Source organism: Thamnophis elegans, chromosome 3, assembly GCF_009769535.1.
Source record: "Thamnophis elegans isolate rThaEle1 chromosome 3, rThaEle1.pri, whole genome shotgun sequence".
Taxonomy (NCBI): domain Eukaryota; kingdom Metazoa; phylum Chordata; class Lepidosauria; order Squamata; family Colubridae; genus Thamnophis; species Thamnophis elegans.
The window spans coordinates 35,162,001-35,185,419 of NC_045543.1; the positions used below are offsets into that span (position 1 = coordinate 35,162,001).

Sequence of the window (23,419 nt, forward strand, 5' to 3'; positions counted from 1 at the left end):
AAAAAATTATCTTCTTATGTCTATCATCATTAGTATTTTTTTTTCTTCTGTGTCCTGAAATTTGGGGTAGAGCTCCAATTCGTCAAATTCCCTTTTCCATATTCCCTTCTTTCCACTTTCACCCACATTTGCTCCATTAATAAATTAATCTATTATCTTATCTTTATTTTTTATATCTTCATTCTCCCCTTTAATTTTTGGGACTCCAACCCCATCATCTTTTGCTGTCTTTCCAACTTCTCAATTCTCCCATATCATTCCAATAGATTTTGAATTCCAATCAAAATATTTTGGGATTTTAAGGTTTCCTCATCTAAGTATTGATCCATGTTTCCAAAACATAAGGAGAGAGAAAAAGAAAAAAACTAATAGCGACTGCCACTCTAGCCTTCCAGGCCTCTCTTACTTTTTATTTTAAATTGACTTGAATACAAGTTCTTTTATGCTCTTCAAAGGGGAAAGGTTCTGTTTCCCCCCCACACACACACTTTCTTCCCCTGCCAAAATAATTATCAGAGGCACCTGTGATCAGAGGCAGATTTGAGACTTCAAGGAACTCCAAACCTTGGAATGATCTGATCAACTAGGGCATTCGTTCGTTTCATTTTGTTTATTGGTTTTGTATGCCGGCCACTCCCGAAGGACTCCGGGCAGCTCACAATGAAACGGGGGAGGGGATAAATAAGACAATACAAACAATATTAAAAATACACAACAGTCACAAATGAAGCGGGGCTGGATACTTCAACAGCCCTCAGCCTGCCGGAACAGCCAGGACTTGGTATCTTTACAGAAGGCCGGGAGGGTAATAAAGGTCTGGATCTCCACGGGGAGCTTGTTCCAGAGGGCTGGAGCAGCAACAGAGAAGGCTCTCCCCCGGGGGGTCGCCAGCCGACATTGGCTGGCAGATGGAACCCGGAGAAGGCCGAGCCTGTGTGATCGAATCGGTCTTTGGGAGGTAATTGGCAGGAGGCGATCTCTCAGGTACCCAGGTCCGATGCCATGCAGGGCTTTTTATTCATTAACATCTTTTATTTCATTTTCATTTTCCTTTATACAATCACTTAAATACTGTGCAGTTAAAAAAAAAGCAATAAACACAACTCATAACACTTCTATCCTTCATACACCCTTCCTTCTACCCCTCCAACTTTCATTTCTCCCCTCCAACAATCCCCTCTTCTACTTCCCCTCCCCCTCAACTATTCCTTTCTCCCCTTCCCACCATCTCACCCTCCTTACATTCCCTTCTCACTCCCTCTTAATTCCTCCCTCTTCTTTCCCTCTACTCCTCACTTCGGTGTATTTTTACTATTCATTGGTCTATTCGTTTTGTAATTTACACTAAAATTATAAAAGAAAAATTTAAGGGAAAGGAGAGAAAAAATGAAAGGAAAAAAAAGCAACAGTATCCAAGTGCATTCATTGTTTTAAAAAATTGAATCTATATTTCCACCCTCCCCCCCTCCCCCCCCATGAACCCCCCTCCCAGACCTCCTTCCGACTTCCCAGATCCCATTCCCGACATCGTTCCTTATCAAGCAAAGTCTGGAGTATATTGAAACCAAATAGATTAGAAGCTAAACAAAAAATAAAGAATAAAAAAAATTAAAAAAATAAAAATAAAAAAAAAGGAAGGGGAAAAAGACCCCCCCCAAAAAAAGAGAAATCAATAAACTCTCTACCTTAAGCTCAGCTTCCCATTATTATTAACACTTAAGCAATGTGCATCATTCCTCAATTAATTTTTTACTTGCAGGATTTCAAACTATGTTGAAACCAAGTGAGTTAATCAAATAAAATTCTACTCTAGCTAGGGACCTTATCTCTTTATCTAAATATGTATCCATTTCCAAACCTTTAATATATCCCTTTTACCTCTTTCTCTATAAAGCAACTTAAACACCTCAAATATTTCTCTCGGTTTCTGTTCCAACTCCTCTCATCCTGCCTCTACCCGTGTCCATATATATATATTATTATCATCCGTACACCTCTCCTATTTGCTCCGCCTTCCTTCAAGCTCCCTGAATATATTCTTCCAAACATTATGTTCAGATAAAAATTACTATAAAAGTCAACTTACTTTCTGGCCCAAAATAAGCTCTAATTAAACCTTCACTACCCTCCCATCTGCGCCACCCTTCCCAACTCGATTCAACCTAAACCACAATCCGAAAGCATCACAATCTCCGCCTTCCTCACCCTAGAGAATAAAACATAAGCAGTTTATGTAAAAGTTCCAAGTTGTCCATCAAGTCTTTTTTTTTTTAAAGTCCCATACAATATAATTTCCAAGGCGATCAGCATCACTTCCCACAGCCTTAATGTCTCTTGATCGGTATACCGCCACGCCATCTTCTACAAGACATAGTCACAGAGTATTATTCGAGTTAAGATTAAGCAAATGTTTTGGAAGCATAACTAAATCCTTGATCTCCACTCTGCTGCCCCTCCGAAGGGGAAAAACGACAGCTCCCGCCCTGTAATTGTGTGATTGGTTGTTTCTCTTGTACTTCTCCTTGTATTTGTCCAAGTCGGGGTAATTCAGGAAGTCCCGCCTTTAAAATCTTATGATAAAAGTCTCGGGCTTCACAAGCTGAGTTGAGGCGATGTTTCTGATCGTCAAGTGTGACTGTAATACCAAATGGCGCCTCCCATCTGTACTGTATCTGATTATCTCTAAGTTCTTTAGTTAAAAAAGCATAGTCTCTCCTGGCTGGAGACGACCAAGAGACTGCCTCTGCAGGGCTTATTTCTTTGGCAGAGATCACATTAAGAAACAACAATCCTGCAAATGCTGCGTAAGTTTGGATTGCAATATAGGGATGTCAGCCACTAATGCAGTAGGTGGGGACCACTATGAGACATTCGATGAGCTCTTTGGACAAGTTTCCACACCATTTGCTGGAGAAGTTGGATTTTATTCTGGACTACCCACCATCCATTGCACAATTTGCCATTGGGGTTTAATTTATCTCTGGTGTCATATAAGGCAGGAAGCTGCAGTGTGGTGTCACAGGGAAGGAGAGCTAGAAGTTTGGTTTGTTCTGACAGGTGGCTTGGCCCCATTCAGCGGCTTGGTGGGCCCAATAATCAGCAGCATGGTTGCCACAAGAAATTTCGCTGTGGTCAATCTGGTGGCTTCAGCAGTGAATGATGGCCAATTCAGATGTAAGGGCTTCATCTTTAAACTTTTCCCATCAGCCCAATGAATTCATGGGTTTTCCACAAGGCAGCATGAGTATGTGCAGCTAGGAAGGCATAGGGACTGTCGGTATATATGTTAGTGGCCAGTCCTTCTGATAGGTAGCATGCCTCAGTTAGGGCCAGGAGCTCAACTGCTTGGACGGATCAGTGTGTTGGAAGCTGTTGCAAAAGGAGGGACCCATCTGTGGATACTACTGCTAAGCCAGTGTATCTCTTCCCATTCTTGACAAAAGATGAACCATGCATCCAAAGTTGGGATTCAGGGTTCTCAAGAGGCTCAGTTCTAAGGTCAGCACGAATGCCCAACACAGCCTCCAAGACAGTTAAACAATCATGCTTCTGGCCTTCCTTGGGTGGTGGTGGTGGAATGAGGCTGGGTTCAGTCTTTCACCTATGAAGTTGAACAGTCTGCTTCTAAGATCTGGTTAGCATACTTAGAGACACAGCATGAAATAGCCCAGGCAGGGAGCTTTTGCTCCAGTAAGGTTTGGACTGAATGGGTTGTGTAGACATTCAGGGGGGCTCCAAAAATTATTTTGTGTGTTTCCTGAATTAGGATGGCTGTGGCAGCAACAGACTGAAGACAGGCTGACCAGCCCCTGGCAACTGGATCCAGAACTTTAGATAGGTGTAAGAGTTCCTCTCCTAGTTTAAGACAGTGAAGGCTCTTGAAACCGAGTATTTCAAAACGAACCTTTTATTAAGTAGAATGGAAACCGTTCAACAGTTCAAAGGAACATCTGAATCCCCTTAGGCAATGTGAGTAGAATTAAAGCAGTAGAGACCCCTCCCATTAGTTAGAATGCAGATTTTAGCCAATATACAAGTGTGAAGATTTTCCTTTGCCAACTGCCCTGAGAACCGAACAAACATACACTCCCATGGTTATCTTCTGTTAATCATTAAAGTGAAACATCCCACATGGCCATCATAAACATTCCCCCAAAAGGTGAGAGGACCTCAAGGCATTTTGGCGCCAGGAAACCAGTTTTCACAGGCACTGCTAATAAATCGACTCCAAGCCCCCCCCTCCTCCCAATTGAATGGGAGTATCACTTTCAGGGATCTGACAAGCCTTCCTTTAAAAAAGGAGACACCCACCTGTGAAAATAGAGAATAAAAATTCCATCATAGTATTTTAACAAGGTTTGTCAGGGTATTAGGAGTGAAATTTTTTCAGCAAGGTAGGGGTCCTAACCTGGTGTTTAGCTACCCATTCATTTTGGGATGAGGGTAAATGCTTTCAAGTAACTAAGTATTGGGTTTTCCCCCTGTATATCCTAGAGTCAACCAGTGCTTGAGTGTACAGCGTTATTGAATGCCAGTTCCGCGAAAGGTAAAAGTTCAGTCCAGTTATTCTGTTGAAAATTAATAAAACATCTTAGATATTGTTCTAGGACTGAGTTGCATTTTTCAGTTTGATTGTTAGTTTGCGTGTAGTGCGATGAGCTCAACCCTTGGACAGTGCCAAGTAAAGTCAAAAATGCCCTCTAAAATGTTGAGGTGAATTGGATCTCTCTGTTGGAGATGATTCTCTGTGGGGCTCCATGAAGACGATAAATATGTCTCAGGAATAACTTGCCTAGACTTTTGGCAGTCTGGATTGTTTGGCAAGGTATAAAATGTGCCTGTTTTGAAAACAGGTCTGTTACAACCCAAATGACAGTATTCCCCGCACTTTCTGGTAGTTCCATAATAAAGTCCATCACAATGTCTCTCCATGGTGCTGAAGGTTCAGCTACCTTCTGTAAGAGTCCTGGGATTTTCCCTTGACGTCTTTTAGCTGCTGCACAAATAGGGCAGATCATTACATAGCTCTCTATGTCCTTTTTTAGTGATGGCCACCAAATTTTTCTTTTAATTAAGTGTAAAGTTTTCACAAAACCAAAGTGTCCAACTAATTTGGAGTCGTGGCACCTTGCCATAAACTGCAGTCTTTGGCTAGCTGGAATATACAACTTCCCTCCCACCCAAGCTAAGTTATATTTCATCAGGCAGCTGGATTTGAAACCATTCATTGGTGGCTAAAGCTTGTTTAAAAGTTTAGGTGGTGTCATTGTCCGTCAATGTTTCTTGTTTTTCCTGGGACCTGGTGATTACTTTAACGACTAGCTGATTGTTTTGTATCATGGGTTTGAAGTTTTCTGGATAGTGCATCTGCCAGAAAATTTTTCCCCCTGGAAGATATCTGAGCATAAATTCAAACAGTTTAAAGTACTGAGCCCATTGTACCTGTTTTAGGGAGCGTTTCCTTGGGGTCTTTAAGGCTTCTAAATTTTTATGATCCATCCAGACTTCAAAAGGGATCTTACACCCCTCTAGGAAATACCGAACTGCATAAGTTTCTTTCTCCCAAATGGCCCACCTTTGCTCAGTTTCATTCAATTTTTTGGATGTGTAAGCTCATGGTTGTAATTGGTCTTGCTGAAGCAGGACCACTCCTATTGCCACATCACTGGCATCTGCTTGTATGATGAATGGTTTCTCTGTGTGTAGGTGCTTCAGAATTGGCTCTGCTGAAAACAGTCCTTTAAGTTTTTCAGATGCAGTTTGGCATTCCATAGTCTAGTTCAAAGTCTGCTTCGGTTTTGGGTTACCTTCTCCCTTCATTTTTAAAAGCTTGGTGATGGGGAGAGCAATCTGGGCAAAAGGGGATAAACTAGCAGTAAAAGTTGGCAAATCCCAGGAAGCTTTGTGACTGTTTACGTGTTTTAGATGGTTCCCAATCAAGTACCACCTGCACTTTTAAAGGATCCATTTCTATGCCCTGCTGTGAAATGCGGTACCCTAAATAATCAATTTTTTTTCTTGGTGGAATTCACATTTAGAGAGTTTGGCAGAATGGAGTTTGTTCAGAACAGCCAGAACAGTTTTACATGTTCTGCTTTGGTCTCACTATATAATAAAATATCATCTAAATAAACCAAAATTCCCTTGTACAAATACTCGTGTAGCACTTCAACACTGCAGAGGCCCCTTGTAGCTCAAATGGGAGCACTTTGAATTGGTAGCATCCAAGAGGGGTGTTAAATGCTATTTTCCATTTGTCTCCTGCTTTAATTCTGATACGGTAGTAAACCTTCCTCAAATCCAGCTTTGAATTTTTTTTCTCTTTAGCGAGGTGTGCTAGCATGTCTTTCATGATGGGGAACTGCATGTTCTCCACACTGATCATATTTAAGTTTCTAAAACCCTCACAGAGACATTTAGAGCCATCTTTTTTTCCTCTAAATAACACTGGGGCTGCAATTTTTGGTCGGGCTGGCTCAATGAAGCCCCTTGCTAGGTTTTTCTCAGTGAATGCTCTCAGTTCTTCCAGCTCCCTCAGGGACATGCTATACATCTTGGGTTTAGGGAGTTTGGCCCTGGGTAGGATTTCTATTGCACAGTCAGTGGAGTGATGGCGGGGGCGGGGGGAGCTTGTCAGAGGCTTTTTCACTAAAAACCTCAGCCTAGTTTTTGTATTCTTTGGGTATGCCCTGGGTTGGCAGGTCACTGGAAAAGTGTGGTCAACAATGTGTATGGATTGGCCACTACTGGATGCAGAGGGTAAATCCGGGCATTAGTTTCTCTCAAATCGTGATCAAATCTCCAAGATCCATCAGGCTTGGGTACAGGAAAAATTGGTGTATGACTCTATGTGAACAAGAAGTCCAGTTTTCAGAAAAAGTTCAATGTAGGCCTTAATGCCAATCTGGGCCTCTCGCTTGATTGGGTACTGAGGAATCGCAATAGGTTGGGCATCAGGGAAGAGGTGAGTTATGTGAGGTGTGACAAATCTAGAAAATCCAGGGGTTCCTTGGTACCACACCTGAGGATTTATTTTATCAGAGTTAGGCTCTTTAGGGATAGTCTCCTTCCCCAAGAAACAAATATAAGCTTTTTCTGTGGGGGAATATTAAGGGAGAGTCCCTGCTGGGTGCATTGCATAATGGCTCCCAGTTTCCTTGGAGATCCCAAAAGGTTGATAGGGTATTGTGGGAGGATCAGAAAGGAATGATGGAGGGAGGGGCCTGCTTTTAAATGTACTGTCATGGGGTAGCTAAGAGGGGCATTTTCCTCTATCCCAGTAGTTCCAATAATGGAGTAGTCTGGGAGGAAAGGCAGGGGATTGCTGCATCATTTAGGACGCTGAATGTGGCCCCTGTATCAATCAAAAAGAAATAAAGTTTCTCCCCCACTTTTAACTCCACCAGAGGGTCAGGAGAGGAAATTGGCCCTCCGGAGTCCCTTCAATAGGACTCTGGGTGGAACTCAGGCCCTGGGTTGACATAAGGAGCATAGGGGCTTGTTGGGTTTGAGGCCTGAAACCTCCCCATCCCTAAATTGTCCAAGTCCCCTGCTGGGTTGTCATTCCAGGGGGCAATCTTTTCTCCAGTGGACAACTTGTTTACAGCGGGCACACTGATTTTTCTGGAGGGAGACTCCTTTTGGAAAAGAATGAATTACCCCACGTTACTCTGGGAAGTGATAGCAACTGCTAAAAACCTGTTTTCGCATTTTGTGATCTTCCTTCCTTTCTTCTTCCTCTTCTCTCTGGGAATAGACAGTGAAGGCAGTTTGAATAAGAGTATCCAGGGCCTGAGTAGTAGGGGCCTCAGGTTTTTGTAGTTTCTTCCTAATGTCTGGAGCACTTTGGCCCACAAAAGTCATTTTCAACAAAAACTCATTGACTGGACTATTGGGGTCGAGATCAGTGTATCTCCAAAACCCATCTTTGAGACGGTTCAAAAAATGGGCGAAGGGATTCCTTTGCATCTTGGATGATCTGGTGGACATGATGAAAATTCACTGTTTTAGGACACCAAGTTTCAGCCCCTGTAGGATTGAATCCCAGGCTCGCTGGAGAATGAAGGTGCCCCGATCCGAGTTGGGATTAACTTCAAAATTGGGGTTCAAAAGAGCCAGGGGTTCAGGCCACAAATCAACGGCATCATGATTAGTTTGAATGCCATGTTCCCTAGCAGCTTTATAGTATGTTGTGGTGACTTTAAGGACTTGTTGTTTTTCTTTGGTGGATAATAGTGCTGACAAGAGGGTAAAAATGTCAGGCACATTGGGTTTATGGGTGGCCATTATACGTTGAACAAGTTCTGCATAACTTTGGGGAGATTCCCTGTAAGGGACAAATCCTGTTTTCCAGTTAAAAAGATTACTGGTAGTAAAGGGGGTGTGAATCTACACCAGCTGGTCTTTCATAGGAACCTGTCGAAGGGGGGCTAGGATTGAAGTCTAGTATTAAGATTACAATTTACTAGGTTAGAAAACAACTAATTTCTGACAGTATACAATAATATAAGCAGAAGACAATAACAAAGCTTAATTCTTAATAAATTATTTCTAGTAGTATATCATATCAAAAGCAAACTGCAAATATTGGTTTAATCAGTAACAATTATATAGTAACATAAGCAATTTATAATAAAAGCAAATAGCCAATATTGATTCTTTTTTATTCATGTTGATTAATATACTCCTTCAATATCATTAAGCCTCTTATCCAGATATGGAATTTGCACACAGCCTCTTCCAATGACTTTAGCCTTCTGGCCATTTGCCAATGCTACTGCATCTCAAGCAGATGGATCCATTCTGTAAAACAATTTAGAATTATTAACAATTGTTTGACTTGCACCACTGTGTATGAACCATTTATCTCTGCTATCACAATAGCTAACTTTTGCAACAGCAACTTGTCCATCTTTTGATTGCAAATAATTTCTTCTTTGCAAACAGCTTTTTCCTTGCAAACAGTACTTCTGTAGATGTGTCTTTTCACCACAAATGAAGCACCACTTCTGTTGCTGGACTGTAATTTTATAACTCTTTTGCTACTTCATTTGTCCTTGCAAACTCCTTGTCTGATGCTATGGTCTCTGTAGACAGCCAGTCTGTGGAATTTTCCGCTCTTTTCTCCCTGCTCCTTGGGCCCCACTTCAGGAATTTCTAATCATGGCTTTTTCTATAATGGCGTTTCTTCTTCTCAGCAATCAAACAAGCCTTTAAAGCCTCCAAGCACAGCTCCTGCTCTGGTTTGCATTCAAACACTGCAGAAACTATGTCCTACGTTTCATCAAGACTATTTAACACTAAGAACACCTTTTTGACTTAGGAAAATGCAATCCATGCTGTTCCAACGCCACAAACAAAGTTTGCATTTGCAATAAATGTCTTTCCACAGATTCACCTGGTTGCAAATGGGGTCCGTATAATTATTTTGATAATTGTACAATATGCTGACACCTAACATACACATTTCTTAATTTCATCCGGACTTCCTTTGCAGTCTTTAAATCAGCTACATTGATAAACTGTTCATCTTCTAAACTAAAGATGATATAAGCCATTGCTTTATCATGCTGCTTCTGCTCACAGCTGCAAAAACTTGTGGTGGATTAATAAAAATATTCCACAGCTCCTTAGCCTTCAGGAAACATTCCATCCTTGCAGCCCAAATAATATTGTTCTTCTGTCCCAAACAAGGCACAGAGCTTTCCTTAAATTTAGCAGCAATAATCCTGCAATCTTTCTCTGCCTTGTTTCTCTTTTAAACACAGGCAGTCTTCACAGCTTCATTACAGTTCAGTCTTTCTGTGCTCTCTGGGCCCATAACCTGTCAGAGTTTGTTGCATAAATTCAAATCCAATAGCACAGAGAGATAACTGATTCAGCTGGATTCATTAACTTATTTATATACGTACATAAGAATAGATGAATACATGTACAATACCAACAGGTGGTTCTTCCAAGTAAACCCAAGGCGGAAGAATTACAGGCAAACACAAGCAGTTAACTTCATTTCAGCAGACAAGCCCAGACAGACTGCTGGTTAACTTCTCAGAGCATCAGACTGCTTAAGTTTCTGTTTCAATTCTTTGCACAGACTCAATTTGTTTAAGCTCCCACTGGCTGACTTAGTTGCTATGCTTATTCATTGGCTGACCTTGTTCCCATGTCTCTACTGTGTTTCCCTGAAAATAAGACAGGGTCTTATTTTCTTTTGACCCCCGAAATGAGCACTTGGCCTTATTTTCAGGGAGGTCTTATTATTTTTGAAGTGCAGGAGGCAGTGAGCGTGGTCACCTCCTGACTGCTGCTGTGTTGCAATATTTTCAGGGAGGGCTTATTTTCAGGGGAGGGCTTATTTTAGAGCATGCACTCAAAAACTCATTTGGGCTTATTTTCCAGGGATGTGTTATTTTCAGGGAAATAGGGTACCAATCATAAATATTTTAACAAGAAACTATTTTAAAAGTGATGCCATATGATCCCAAATGAGAATGGCTACAGTCACTAAACTATCAGATGAACTACTGGGATTATTTTGCAGGGAAAGAAGCTTAATGTATCCTACTTTTTAAGTGGGTTTTAAAAGTGGGTTGATTCTATGTGAATTGCAGTTGACTATCAAATCACTCTGACCTTCCTGAAAAATATGCAGATATCAACAATTTTAATAGTTTTAAAATGAGACTATTGTAAAATCAAATAGTTAAAAATAATCTGTTTTTCTTATCACCTACTACTATGATTATTATTCGGCCTTCTAACTGTTGATTTTCTTCCTTTTGTAATCATTTTAACAGTTTTATGGAAATACTTCATTCAGCAAAATGGAGGGTTTCTCTCCAAACATCTAAATATCAGTTGCCTGGCACAGGTTTCTGATGGTTATGCTCAGGGATCCATTCTCCGAGCAGTTCAAGCAGTCCTAACTGAAAGACGTCGAATGCAGCTGAGTAAGAAGCCACTGACTGCTGTTGAATTTCTAACTTGCCTAGCAAGACAGGATCCAGTGTACAAAGAAGAGGAAGAAACATTTAAGGTTAAGAAATTTGCCTTTTTTGTCTGTGGAAGAGTAAGTAGTATTCAGAATGTTGCTGCTTTTGCTCAATACATTCAGAAGTGTGTTTCCTAATGAATTGTATTAATACGATCTGAAGAGAAACCAGAATATGTGGAAATCAGCAAAGATCTGAAAGATCTAACTTTTCTTAAAAGTAGAATAGCATTTTTAATATCCTCTCCTTAGCACTCCTACAGGGGAGGTATAATAAAACTTCAGTAGCTGAGCGAATGTGTACATATGGCAATTGGGAAGTGAAAGATAACTTATATGTCCTAGTTTGAGCAAGTTCTACAGGGACATCAGATCAACATACATCTCTCTATTAAAGAGATTTCTAGGGAGATCAAATACTTTCTACATGAACCATCTCCTTCAGGATTCAAATCCAACCACCACTCGTGCAAAATTTTGTGCTACTACAATGATAATAAGGATTCTTATTCATGCTACTACTACTACTTTACTACTATTAGTAAAATTATTACTAATAATAGTAAAGCAGTAATAGTAAAATTATTATTACTAATAATAATTTTTAGAGAATGTGTTTATTTTAATGTTTAACTTTTGTTCTGGTCTGTGACCGTAATAAAGATTGATTCTGATTCTAATGAATTGGAATCAATTTCATCTGGTTCAAACCCCATAGGTTATTGAACAGTCAGTAAGTTAGAATACAGAATAGAGTTAGAAGGGAACTTGGAGGTTTTCCAATTCAGTCCTTGCTCAACCAGGAGATCCTATGCCATTCTAGACAAATGGCTATGCAAACTGTTCTTAAAACCTCCAGTAATCGAGCACCTACAACTGAAGCAAGCCATTTCACTAATTGATAGTTCTAACTGACAGGATATCTCTCCTGTCAGTTCTAAAAAGATCTCTGCTTGATAGGTTTCCATCTGGTACTTCTTATCCTGCCCTCAGTTGCTTTGGAGAATAGGTTGACCCCTCTTCTCTGTGACAGCCCCTCAAATACTGGAATACTATCATGTCATCCCTACTTCTCTTTGTTAGATTAGACATTCCCACTTCCATAATTGTTTATAATATATTTTAGCTTCCAGCCCTTTTATCATCTTTGTTGTTCTTCTCTGCACTCTTTATAGAGTCTCAACATCTTTTTTGTAATCATGGGAACTAAAATTGGATGCAGTATTCAAAGTGTGGTCTTAACAAAACAGTACAAAGCGGTAAAAAAAAAACCTTGACCTTGATACTATTCCTCTGTTGATGCAGCCTAGGACGTCATTGCTTTTTGAGTAGCTGCAGCATACTGCTGGCTCATATTTAAGTGTTTGTCTACTAGGACATCAAAATCCCTTTCACAGTTACTTCTGTCAAACCAGATATCACCTATTCTGTATTTGTGCATTTGGCCTTTCTTGCCTGAGTGTAAGACCTTACATTTCTCACCACCAACTTGCATTTTGTTGGATGATATGCAGTGTTCGTCTATCCAGATTCCTCTGGATCTTGAGCCTGTCTTATAAATTGTTGGCTATTCCCCCCTAGCTTGATATTTTCTGCAAATTTGATGGGATCCTGTTCTATCCCATCATTTAAATCATTTATGATGTTGAAGAATACTGGGCCTAAGACAGAACCTTGGATTCAGTTCAGTAGTAGGATTCAAATAATTTAACAACTAGTTCTCCACTCTAATGACCAGCTGGGTAAGCATGGCTGGGTGGGCATGGGACTGGGTGGTCATGGACAACTCAACGTCACTCGTCACTTCGCCTTGCCCAGCCTCTCGTGATCATGAGGATGCTGCAGCGTAGGTGTGAAAAACAGTCATAAGTCACTTTTTTCAGTGCCATTGTTACTTTGAATGGTCACTAAAAAAAACTATTGTAAGTCAAGGATTACCAGTACAAAATGCAAAAAACGTATTTGCTTGCAAAAAGCTGTCCTAAATACCAATCATTAGATTAAAAATGGGGGAATACACACTGAAGATCAATGACAGTCACAGCCATAATGGAAACCTAAACCATTCTGTCTAAATACCTTCCTTTTCATCAGCAATACCAGAAACCCAGAGTTACAAATCAGGCAGGGTATCAGAGTACCTTGAGGAATTAAAATAGTTAAAATGCAAGAATAACTATCAGCAGCCAACTCTTGCTCATAAAGTGAAACCCTTTAGCAGAGAGGTCGTTTAAGCTCTCCAGAAAGTGGGTTGGCATAATTGGGCTATAAAATGCCAAGCTAAAGAGACAAATTAGCAAAGTATAAAGGGGACCCAGGTTCAAGTCTCTGCCCTCCCAAGTTTGTCAGGATCACAATAAAACTAGTACATGCCACAGATATCTAAATAAACTTCAAGCCTGTGTTGGAAGAAATATCCATCGAGTTCAGTTCCAAGCTGGGAGAAAGACACTGGAAACATGGAGACTGATTGGAAAGATGGTTTAATGATGAAGCAGAACCACGGATGGTTCCACATGGGTGGTTCTGTTGCAGCTGATCATATGGAGTTGAGGGTGAGGGTTTTTATAACTTCTCTTGGGCTTTGAACTTGAGCTTCCTGTTCCTGTGCAAGAACATGTATTCTATTGACTGTTGTCAGTCTCCCACAGGGCCATGTAGCTAGTTCTGCAGGTTGTCTGAGAGGTTTGGTTGAAGTTTGGGCCCTCTCAGATGATGTAATGAAGAGATTTGTGTCCTGAAAGGGTGTTGGTCAATTCCTATGGTGTCTTAATGTCTTTCCTTCTCTTTTGGATCTTGAGTGAGGGCTAATCCCATTCTGCCTTTGTTCAGACCTTGCTGCAGAGAATTTTTGCCTTATGAATAGATCTATCTATCTCTTTATCTCTTAAGTGCTGACATCTGCTGTGGGCTATTAAGGAAGGTGGGGGCTACTTTCTCCCTCTAAAAAAAACATGTTTCTCCATTTCTCATCCAGGGAAATATATTCTTCTAGTAGAGGGGTGGTTGCTAACTTTCTACAATTGATGACATGTCACTAAACCTTATTATCATGAGAGAAAACTGAAATGAGTTAGAAGGAGGATCTACTTACTATCAGTAAGCAAATCATGTCCCTTTAGCCACCCCAAAGCAATGCAAGAGACTCATATCCCAAAGGTGCTTTTTCAAGAGGCAACTAGACTTTCTTGGTTTCCAAAAAACCAAGCGACAACCATGACCTGGATGACTGGAAAGTCCCCATAAACAAGAGACTCCTGTACTCACTGAACTGACAAAGCACCCTTTCCCACCCAGGAGAAGCAATCATTAGATCCATTTGCACCACTTAAAGATACCAGCTGGTCATGACTTCCGGTTGCACTTCCAGCGCCTTCAGAAGCCTGATCCACAAGCTCAGTGGTCAAATTTGGACCATAGCCACCCTGAAGGGGTGATGAAGAAAAGGGGGACTGCGTGGCAGGTAGAAGAGAGCCACATCTCTCCTCCCTGACTGGGAAAGCTCCCTCATCTGAAGACGAAGAGCAGTGGCAGCCAAAAATGGCCCCCATGAAGCTGGAGACAGCCTGAATACCCAAGATTGTCCTGGAGTGGAGAAAGTGAATGGAGTGTTATCTGGGTGAGAATATATATTTTTAGTTGGAAGTTGACCCCAGAAATCCAAAGGGGAAGCATATTTAAAGCTATTATTGAAACGGCAAATGGGCACACATGAAAAGTACCAAAGAATTGAAGAAGAAAAAAATCTCATTTTTAAATAATAAATAGAAAGCTAAAAGATGTGGTACTGAGAGCATTTTAAAATGCTGGAATTAAAGTCCCAAATTCCTTTTTCCAAATATTGCCCAATTATTGGATTTATAATTTAAAATTTAAATTGGAACTGTCAACAATATTACAGAGAGGCTGAAGCAGACAGAAGCAAGAGCTCCATCCGCTGATGAAAAGGGAAATATCCAAGCTTGGAAATAACTATTCAAAAAGACTGAAAATATTTGTTGGACACGGATCTACTCTAAGACCACTAGAGATTTGATTATTAGCTAAGGACTTCAGTTAAGAGTCTCTGAATATCATTTAATATTATTGAACATGTAAAGTAATTTGAAGAGGCGTGGATAACCTTCTGGTGACTTCAAATTGTTTGGACTGACTATTGATGATACATTTAAAATTGTGACTTCGAAGTTTGGCTTTTTAAATTAATGAACTCTGGACAGTGAGCTAAAAAAGAGATTACCTAAACACAGACGCAATACAAGACAGAAGTGTGGGGAACCTAAACAGAATGGAGCCTTTTCAAAGCACTGAGAAAATATTTGACCGTATAGATAAAAAAATTGGAAAATTTAATACAAAGAATAATGGACAATGGTCAGGACAATGAAGAAAGAATGGAGCCACCAGAAGAAACGGAGGGGAAAGCGGAGAGAAATCAGCAAGAAGAAGATAACAAGGAGAAGATGTTACCAAAACTAATAGTGATTAAGGAACTAAAAAAGGAGGAAAATAATGTAAAAGACCTAAAAAGGGAATGAGAGAAACAGGGAGAGAACTGGGGAAAAGAGATAGGCGGTGGGATAGATAGTTCTGGAATTAGACAGTGGGAAGGGTAGAAATGGGAGAAAAAGTTAGATTGCATAGCCAAACAGAACAAATAAAAGACTTAAGGGACAAATATGGGAGGAAAACTAAAAAGAAAATAAAGTTTTGGATGTGGGTAAAGTGGGACTCATGTATTACACATCAGTCACACAAGAAGTGCAAAGTATCCAAAAAGAGAAGCCACTTTTGGCTGGTGATTCAATTGTAAGGGATATAAATTTAGGAAAGGATATGGAGGATTTGAAAGAGGTCATGTCCTACTGCCAGCCAAGACAAGACAATTCTTAAGATAGTCAAGATAGAGTAAGGACTGTGATGTTGATGCTATTATACATCTTGGCACAAATGATCTGTCCCAAAATGATGTACTTTCTGTGCAGAATGATTTCCAGAACTTGGGGTATGAAGTTAGTAGTATAGGTTGTAGTCTTATCTTTTCAGAGGTTTTACCAATACATAAGGAACAAACAGGGAAAGGCCAGTGTGTATCGAAGTTTAATGTGTGGCTAAAGGAGTGGTGTAAAAGGGAAGGCTTTGGTTTTATTAATCATGATGTCTGCAGCTGATCCAATGAAAAACTGTACAAAAGAGATGGTTTGCATATATCAAAGAAAGTGACCAAGTTACTTGGCATTAAATTCACAGATTTTCTGGATAAACATTTAAACTGACCAGTGGGGACAGAGAGAGAATTTATTCAGAAAATTTCTGTCCCCAGCAATCTAAAATTAATAGGGTTATCAGTGCATGTAACATAGAGGTTTGTGAGGGTAAGATTATCAACTTTGCTGTCAAGCAAAATCAAGCATTTAATAGTGAATTCCATACCATGTGCACTAATCAAATAGGTGGCAAGAAAGCAGGGGCAGTCAGGCACAACACAGGATATGTTGTATGTTTACAGACAGTAAACACAAGGTCAATCAAAATGGACTCAAATGTCTATTACCAATGCACAGTATGAGGAATAAATGGTGAATTAGAAATTCAAGTAAATGAGGACAGATACGATATTGTTGCCATTACAGAAACTTGGTGGGATGAAACCTACAAATGGAACATATAGCTAGAAGGATTCAAATTATTTAAAAGAAATAGATCAAATAAAAGAGGAGGTGGAATTGTACTATCTATAAGAAATAACTACATCTCTACAGAAATAGAGCACAAATTATCTTGAATGAATTTGGGTCAATATTAAAAGGGGGGAATAGCATAGGTCTATACCATAGGCCATCCAACCAAACAGGAAATAGATTAACTTTTTGTCAGTCAGCTAACTAAGGTATGTAGGAAGCACATCACAATAGTGATGGGGAATTTTAACTACCTTGACATCAACTGGGAGACAAACTCTGTACCAGGTGGAAGATCCAACAGTTTTGTAACAAGTCTAGCAGACAATTTTGTTTCCCAAAATGTAGAGAAGGGAAAAAGGGAATCAGCCATATTGAACTTAATTCTCACTAACAGAGATGAAATGATAAAAGGTGTTGAAGCTACAAGAACCTTGGGGGCAAGTGATCATGCAATAGTGGAATTCAACATTATGCGAGGACAAGTAGTAGAACAAAGTCAAACTAGAGTCTTGGACTTTAAGAGAGCTAATTTCAATAAATTTAGAGAGTGCTTGGGAAGGATTCCATGGATGAGAATCCTCAAGGGGAAAACAACTCAAGAAGCTTAGGAAATTTTGAAAAGTGATATTATAAAAGCCCAGTCTAGCACAATACCAATGAAGAAGAAAAATAACAGCTCTCAAAAGAAAGCAGCATGGCTGCATAAAGAACTCTGACAAATTGAAAGACAAAAAAGGTCAATTATAAAAAGTAGAAAGGGGAGCTCATAACTAAGGCAGAATATCAGCAAATAGCCCGAGCCTGCAAAGATGAAGGGAGGAAAGCTAAGGCTTACAATGAACAAAGGCTTGCGACAAAAGTAAAAAACAACAACAAAAGAAGCTTCTCCCAACATGTTAGAAAAAAGAAAAGGAAACAATTGGTCCATTTCTGGGAGAAAGTGGCGAAGAAGGTGACAAGCAACAGGGGGCAAGCAGTACTACTGTCTTTACACAAAAGGGAAAAAAAACAGTCCAACCTATCAAAAACAGCAACACAAAAAACAGATTAGGAGCACAAGTTAAAATAGGAAAGAAAATGGTAAGTGAGCACCTGTCTCCCGTAGACAAGTTCAAATCACCAGGACCGGATGCATTACACCACAAGGTTCTGAAGGAACTGGCAGACGAGATCTCAGAACCACTCAACTATATCTGTCAAAGATCCTGGAGCACCAAGGAACTGCCAGAGGACTGGAAAAGAGCTGATGTAAAAAAGGAAAAAAAATAGATCCAGGAAACCACAGACATATTAGCCTGACCTTAATACCAGGGAAGATTCTGGAAAAGATAATCAAGCAACGAATCAGTGAACACCTGGAAGCAAGCAAAGTAATAACCAAAAGGCAACATGAGTTTGTCAAAAACAGATTGTGATAACAGATAAAATAGAAAACAACAAACAAACAAAAGAATCAAAACATATGTCGAGCACTAACAACAACAACAAAGAAAAAATGGTGTAGAAAAAAAAGAAAGAAGTGATCCAAATACCAATTATATTTAATATATAGAATCCACCCCAACTGGACATGACCAATATGAAGAAAAAGCAGTCAACAGATTAAGTAAACATTACATTAATCTTCAAATTCCTCTGTTAACCATTTCTGCAGTGATCGTCAACAAACTTCAGCAACTTGGTGCACAGCCCAAATCTCTTGGAGGAATACATTTACCACAGGCACAAGAGAATCTGGTGGGGTTAAGGAAAAGAGGTGTGGGTGAAAACAATAACTGGCGAAGAATGGGGTCATTTGGGTACAGGTGTTTTGCAAATTGTTGTATGCATACTCAGCCAACACTAGCACATCTGCCCAGTTGTCCTGCTGTTGATTCACTAAGCACCAGAAATATTGCTTGAGGATGGTAATCATTCTTTTACTATACTCTTCGGTCTCTGGATGATGGGCCAAGGAGAGGCACAGCTGTATCTCAAGTTTTTTCAGCCAAGCCTGCCAGAACTGCACTGTGAATTGCACTCCTTGATCTGACATGACCTGATCTGGCAGACAGTGCAGCTGAAACACGTAGCGAATGAATAACTAGGCCATGAACAGAGCCGGGGAGTCCTGAACATGGGATAAAAAGGGCCATTTTAGTGAACATATCCACCATAACCTGCATAGTGCTGGTTTTCTTAGATGGTGGCAGCTTGATGATAAAATCCATAGAGAACACCCCCCCCCAATCTCTACAATGTTGGCAAAGGCTGCAGCAGTCCAGGGTGGGGGCACTGGTGGTATTTTTGGCCTGCCTATACCACACAAGAGGCCACATACCCAGCAGGATGTCATGCAAAAGAAGCTGCCACCAAATGTTCATGAAATTAGATAAAAAGTCTTGAACACCCCAAGGTGGCCCACTGCCTAGTTGTCATAGCATTACTGCAAAATGAAACTTCATAGGAGCCCCTGCTGATACATAGAGGCGGTCCTGGAAACAAAGGAAGTCTGTAGGACACTCGTGATTTAGTCCAAGGTGCAGGAAATGTGGTGACCTCATTCCCTGCACCTTGGGCCAAGTCATTACAGTGTGCTGCCACAAACATCCTGCTGCTGTGCATCCCAGATTTGTGCTCTCAGATCCACAGGTTGGTCAGTGATGGTGAAGCACTCCAACAGAATGATTGGGCAAGGCCTTAACTTGTCCTTCTTTTGGCTATACTGGGGTTTGTGGGACAATGCATCTGCACACTGGTTGCGTCCACTTGTCATATAACGTCACCTGAAAGTCAAAATGCACAAAGAACAACAACCGTTGCACCTGCCACTGGTTCAGAGTCCCATCCATCTGCAGGTGCTTTAGTTTGCAGTGATAAGTCCAAACCTCAATTTGTTGCCAGGCACCTTGGTGCTGCCAGGTGTTGAAGGCCACCTTCATCTCCAAGGCAAGAAGCAGTTCCAAAGACACAGTGAAGCAAAGACCAAAAGCAGTCCACAAGTAAAGAGCTAGGTCCAAGGCAAAAGACAAAGAGCAATCTTTCAAGCAAGGCAAGGCAAACAGTAACAGACACAAGTCAAAGCCTGGGGAGTGTAAGCCAAAGCAAGCAATCGTTCCTGGCAAAGATTAACTTGCCATGGCTTCTCCTTAAGTTATTCCACTGTTCCTTGTGAGGAGGGGTGGGACAACTTTCTCTTGAGTAACTTTGCAGCCCTTCTCTGGGCTTACTTGTGCTCCACTCTCCTTGCCCTTGGATCAGTGGAGTAGGCAGTTGTTCCTCATCAGAGGAGATCTGCCTATCAGCACCACTGCCTATCAGCAGTTGTCCATCTGGTTGATCATGTCCCCCAATCACGAAGGTGCCCAGGACAGCATTTTCCTCAGCCTCTGGCCTCTCCAAATATGCCAAGAGAGATGTGTCACTCCTGTCAGACAGTCCCAGTTCCAACTCATCCTCCTCTGAACTGGGTTCCATAGGGTCCATGAGAGTAAAGGAATAACACCCAAATTGTTTTTAAATTGGCGTGTCCATAACACCTAAAAGAAATGCCTCAAGCTTAAAAGAAAAGCATAATATTTGTATCATAAGTATTTTATGCATTGTCATTGTTACATTGGTCCAGTATGTTTTCATGCACCACCTCCACTCTTTCATAAGAGCCAAGGTGGCACAGTGGTTAAAGTGCAGTACTGCAGGCTACTTCAGCTGACTGCTAGCTACAGTTCGGCAGTTCAAATCTCACTGGCTCAGCTTTCCATCCTTCCCAAGTAGGTAAAATGAGGACCTAGATTGTTGTGGGCAATATGAAGAGGTATATAAGTCTAAGTACTATTGCTATTGCTAAATTCGCAAGACCATCACAAAACTTTCTAAATTTCTTAAAATCAGCTCTTTTAAAGTCTATGACACTGGTTTGATTATTGTCTGTTGTTTATATTTGCTTTGTATTGAATTTTAACATGACATGCTCACTGTCCCCCAAAGTTCTGGCAACTTCAATCCTCTATCACTTTTTCTCTGTTAGTAAGAATAGTATAGCTGTCCCTCTAGTTCCCTCCTCTACCTTTTAGGTGACAAAGTTGTCAGCTAGGTTGGTCAAGGTCCTGTTCAATCTCCCACTGGATGCAGAGTTTATCTCCCAATTGATATCAGGGTAGTTAAAGCCCCCATTACTACTGCAGTGTGTTTCCTACGTACATTTGTTAACTGGTTAGCAAAAAGTTTTTTACTGATTCCGATTCAGATTAACAGAGTCGGAAGAGACTTTGTAGGTCATCTAGTCCAACCCCCTCCTGCCCAAGCAAGAGAACTTACACCATTTCTGACAGATGGCAGTCTAGTCTCTTCTTGAAAGCTTCCACTGATGAAGCTCCTACAACTTCTGAAAACAAGTTGTTCCATTGGTTGATTGTTCTCACTGTCAGAAAAATTATCCTTATTTCCAAGTTGATTCTCTCCTTCAACAGTTTCCATCCATTATTCCTTGTCTGACCTTCAAGTGCTTTGGAAAATAGCTTGACCCCTTCCTCTCTGTGACAGCCCCTCAAATTGTCAGCTCCAGCCAGCCCAGAGGCCCAGAGCTGCCATTCAGGGGAGAAAACTGGGCCAGCTGCCAGGCCTCATGTTTACCAGATGTAGAGTTCCCTCCTCCACAAACAGTCCAGCTGAGACATCTACAAAGCTCTTGATAACTGACTGTGAACAATCCATGATTAATTGCCAGGTGGTTTTTGCTCTGGATCACAAGATGATGGGTGTGCGCAGGCAAGGGGATAGGGTTTATCCTAATTACCAAGTAACTATAAAAGGTGATGGGGAACACCGAGTGGTAGCTCTGACAATTTATTCATTGCCTTAGTGCTTTGTTGGTCAGTTCATGTCATAGGAAAGATAAACTGCATTTTCAAACTGTTTCTGTGTTTGGCTGTTTTCATTAACCCTTTGGAATCTGACACAAATATTGGAACACTTGTATCATGTCTCCCCTGGTCCTTCTCTTCACTAGATTAGACATGCCAAGTACTTTCAACCATTCATCATATATTTAGCCTCCAGTTCCTTAATCATCTTGGTTGCCATTCTCTGCACTCTTTCTAGAGTCTCAAAATCTCTTTTATAATGTGGTAATCAAAACTGGATGCAGTATTCTAGGTGTGGTCTTACTTTATAGAGTGGTATTAGTAGCTCACTTGATCTTGATTGTATCCCTTTGTTAATGCAATTTAGGATTGCATTGGCTTTTTTGGCTGCAGCCGCACACTATTGGCTTATATTTAATTGGTTGTCCACTAAAGCTCCAATATCTCTCTCACAATTACTGCTATTAAGCCTGGTTTCACTCAGTTTATATATGTACATTTAGTTTTTCTTGCCTAAGTGTAAGACTTTACTTTTCTTTACATCGAATTTCATTTTGTTAGATAGGGCTCAGTGTTCAAGTATGTCAAGATCCATTTGGATCTTGAGCCTATCATCTAGGATGTTGACTATTCCTGCCAGTTTAGTATCATCTGCAAATTTGATAAGTTCCCCTTCTAGTCCCTCATCTAAGTCATTTATGAAGATATTGAAGAGTACTGGGCCTAAGACAGAACCTTGTGGTACCCCACTGCTTACTTCCCGCCATGTAGATGTAGTATCATTAAGGACTACTTATTGACTACTGTTTTTCAGCCAGTTACAAATCCATCTGATGGTGATGCTATCTATCCCACTTTTTTTCTAGCTTACCAAGAAGTAGGTTGTGGTCTACTCTGTCAAATGCCTTGCTGTCTAAGTATGTATATTATGCCCACAATATTTCGCTGGTCTACTAATTTAGTCACTATGTTGAAGAATGAAATAAGATTGGTTTGGCATGAACTGTTTTTAACAAACCCATGCTGACTTTTAGTTGTTACTTTACTTTTATTCTGTTACTTTGTTGGCAGATCTGTTTTTTTATTATCTTTTCCAGTATCTTCCCCAGTATTTGATGTTAGGTTGATTGATCTATAATTTCCTAGGTCCAGGATTTTCCCCCACTTTTTTTTTTTTTTTTTTTTTGAAGATGGGAACCACATTAGCTCTTTTCCAGTCCTCTGGTAGTTCCCCAGTGCTCCAAGATTTTTGAAAGATGTGGTACAGTGATCTGAGATGACATCCACCAGCTCCTTTAGAACTCTGGGATATAATCCGTCAGGTCTCAGTGATCTGTATTCATCAAGATCAGACAGGTGTTCTGTTACTATTTTTTGCTTATTTTAACTTATTTCTAGTCTATCTTTTACAGTTTTGTCTTTGGTAGGTTGGTCTAGAGTTTATTTTTGCGTGACGACTGATGCAAGAAATGAGTAAAGCAGCTCTGTTTTCTCTCTGGTGCATATTACTGCTTTGCAGTCTTTTCTCTTTAATGGACCAACTATTTGCTTGATTTTTTTTTTCTTGTTATTTATATGTTGGAAGAAACTTTTTTTAATTACCTTTGATGTTTGTTGCAAGTATTTGTTCATTTTGAGCCTTTTCTTTCCTTACTTGATCTTTGCAGATTCTGGCTATCTGATGATATTCTGCCTCAGTTATGTGTTCTTCTTTCCATTTTTTGTACTTGTCCTTTTTGTCTTTCAATTTATCAGAGATATCTTTGTGCAGCCATGCTGGTTTATTCTTGGTGTTCTTGTGTTTCTTTTTCAATGGTATTGTGCTGGACTGGGCTTCTATGATCATATTTTTCAGAGTTTCCAGAGCTTCTTGAGTTGTTTTCCCCTTTAGGATTTTCATCCAA

The 23,419-nt window shown here is 40.4% G+C and overlaps 1 protein-coding gene across 1 annotated transcript in view; it reads left to right on the forward strand.

The window, feature by feature from the left end:
• The window catches only part of IQCA1 (IQ motif containing with AAA domain 1), a 156,617-nt gene that overhangs the window by 130,895 nt on the left and 2,303 nt on the right, over nt 1–23,419 (forward strand). The window contains exon 18 of the mRNA XM_032213062.1: nt 10,797–11,035. Within this exon, the coding sequence (XP_032068953.1) occupies nt 10,797–11,035 (239 nt within the window). The remainder of the gene's footprint in view (nt 1–10,796; nt 11,036–23,419) is intronic.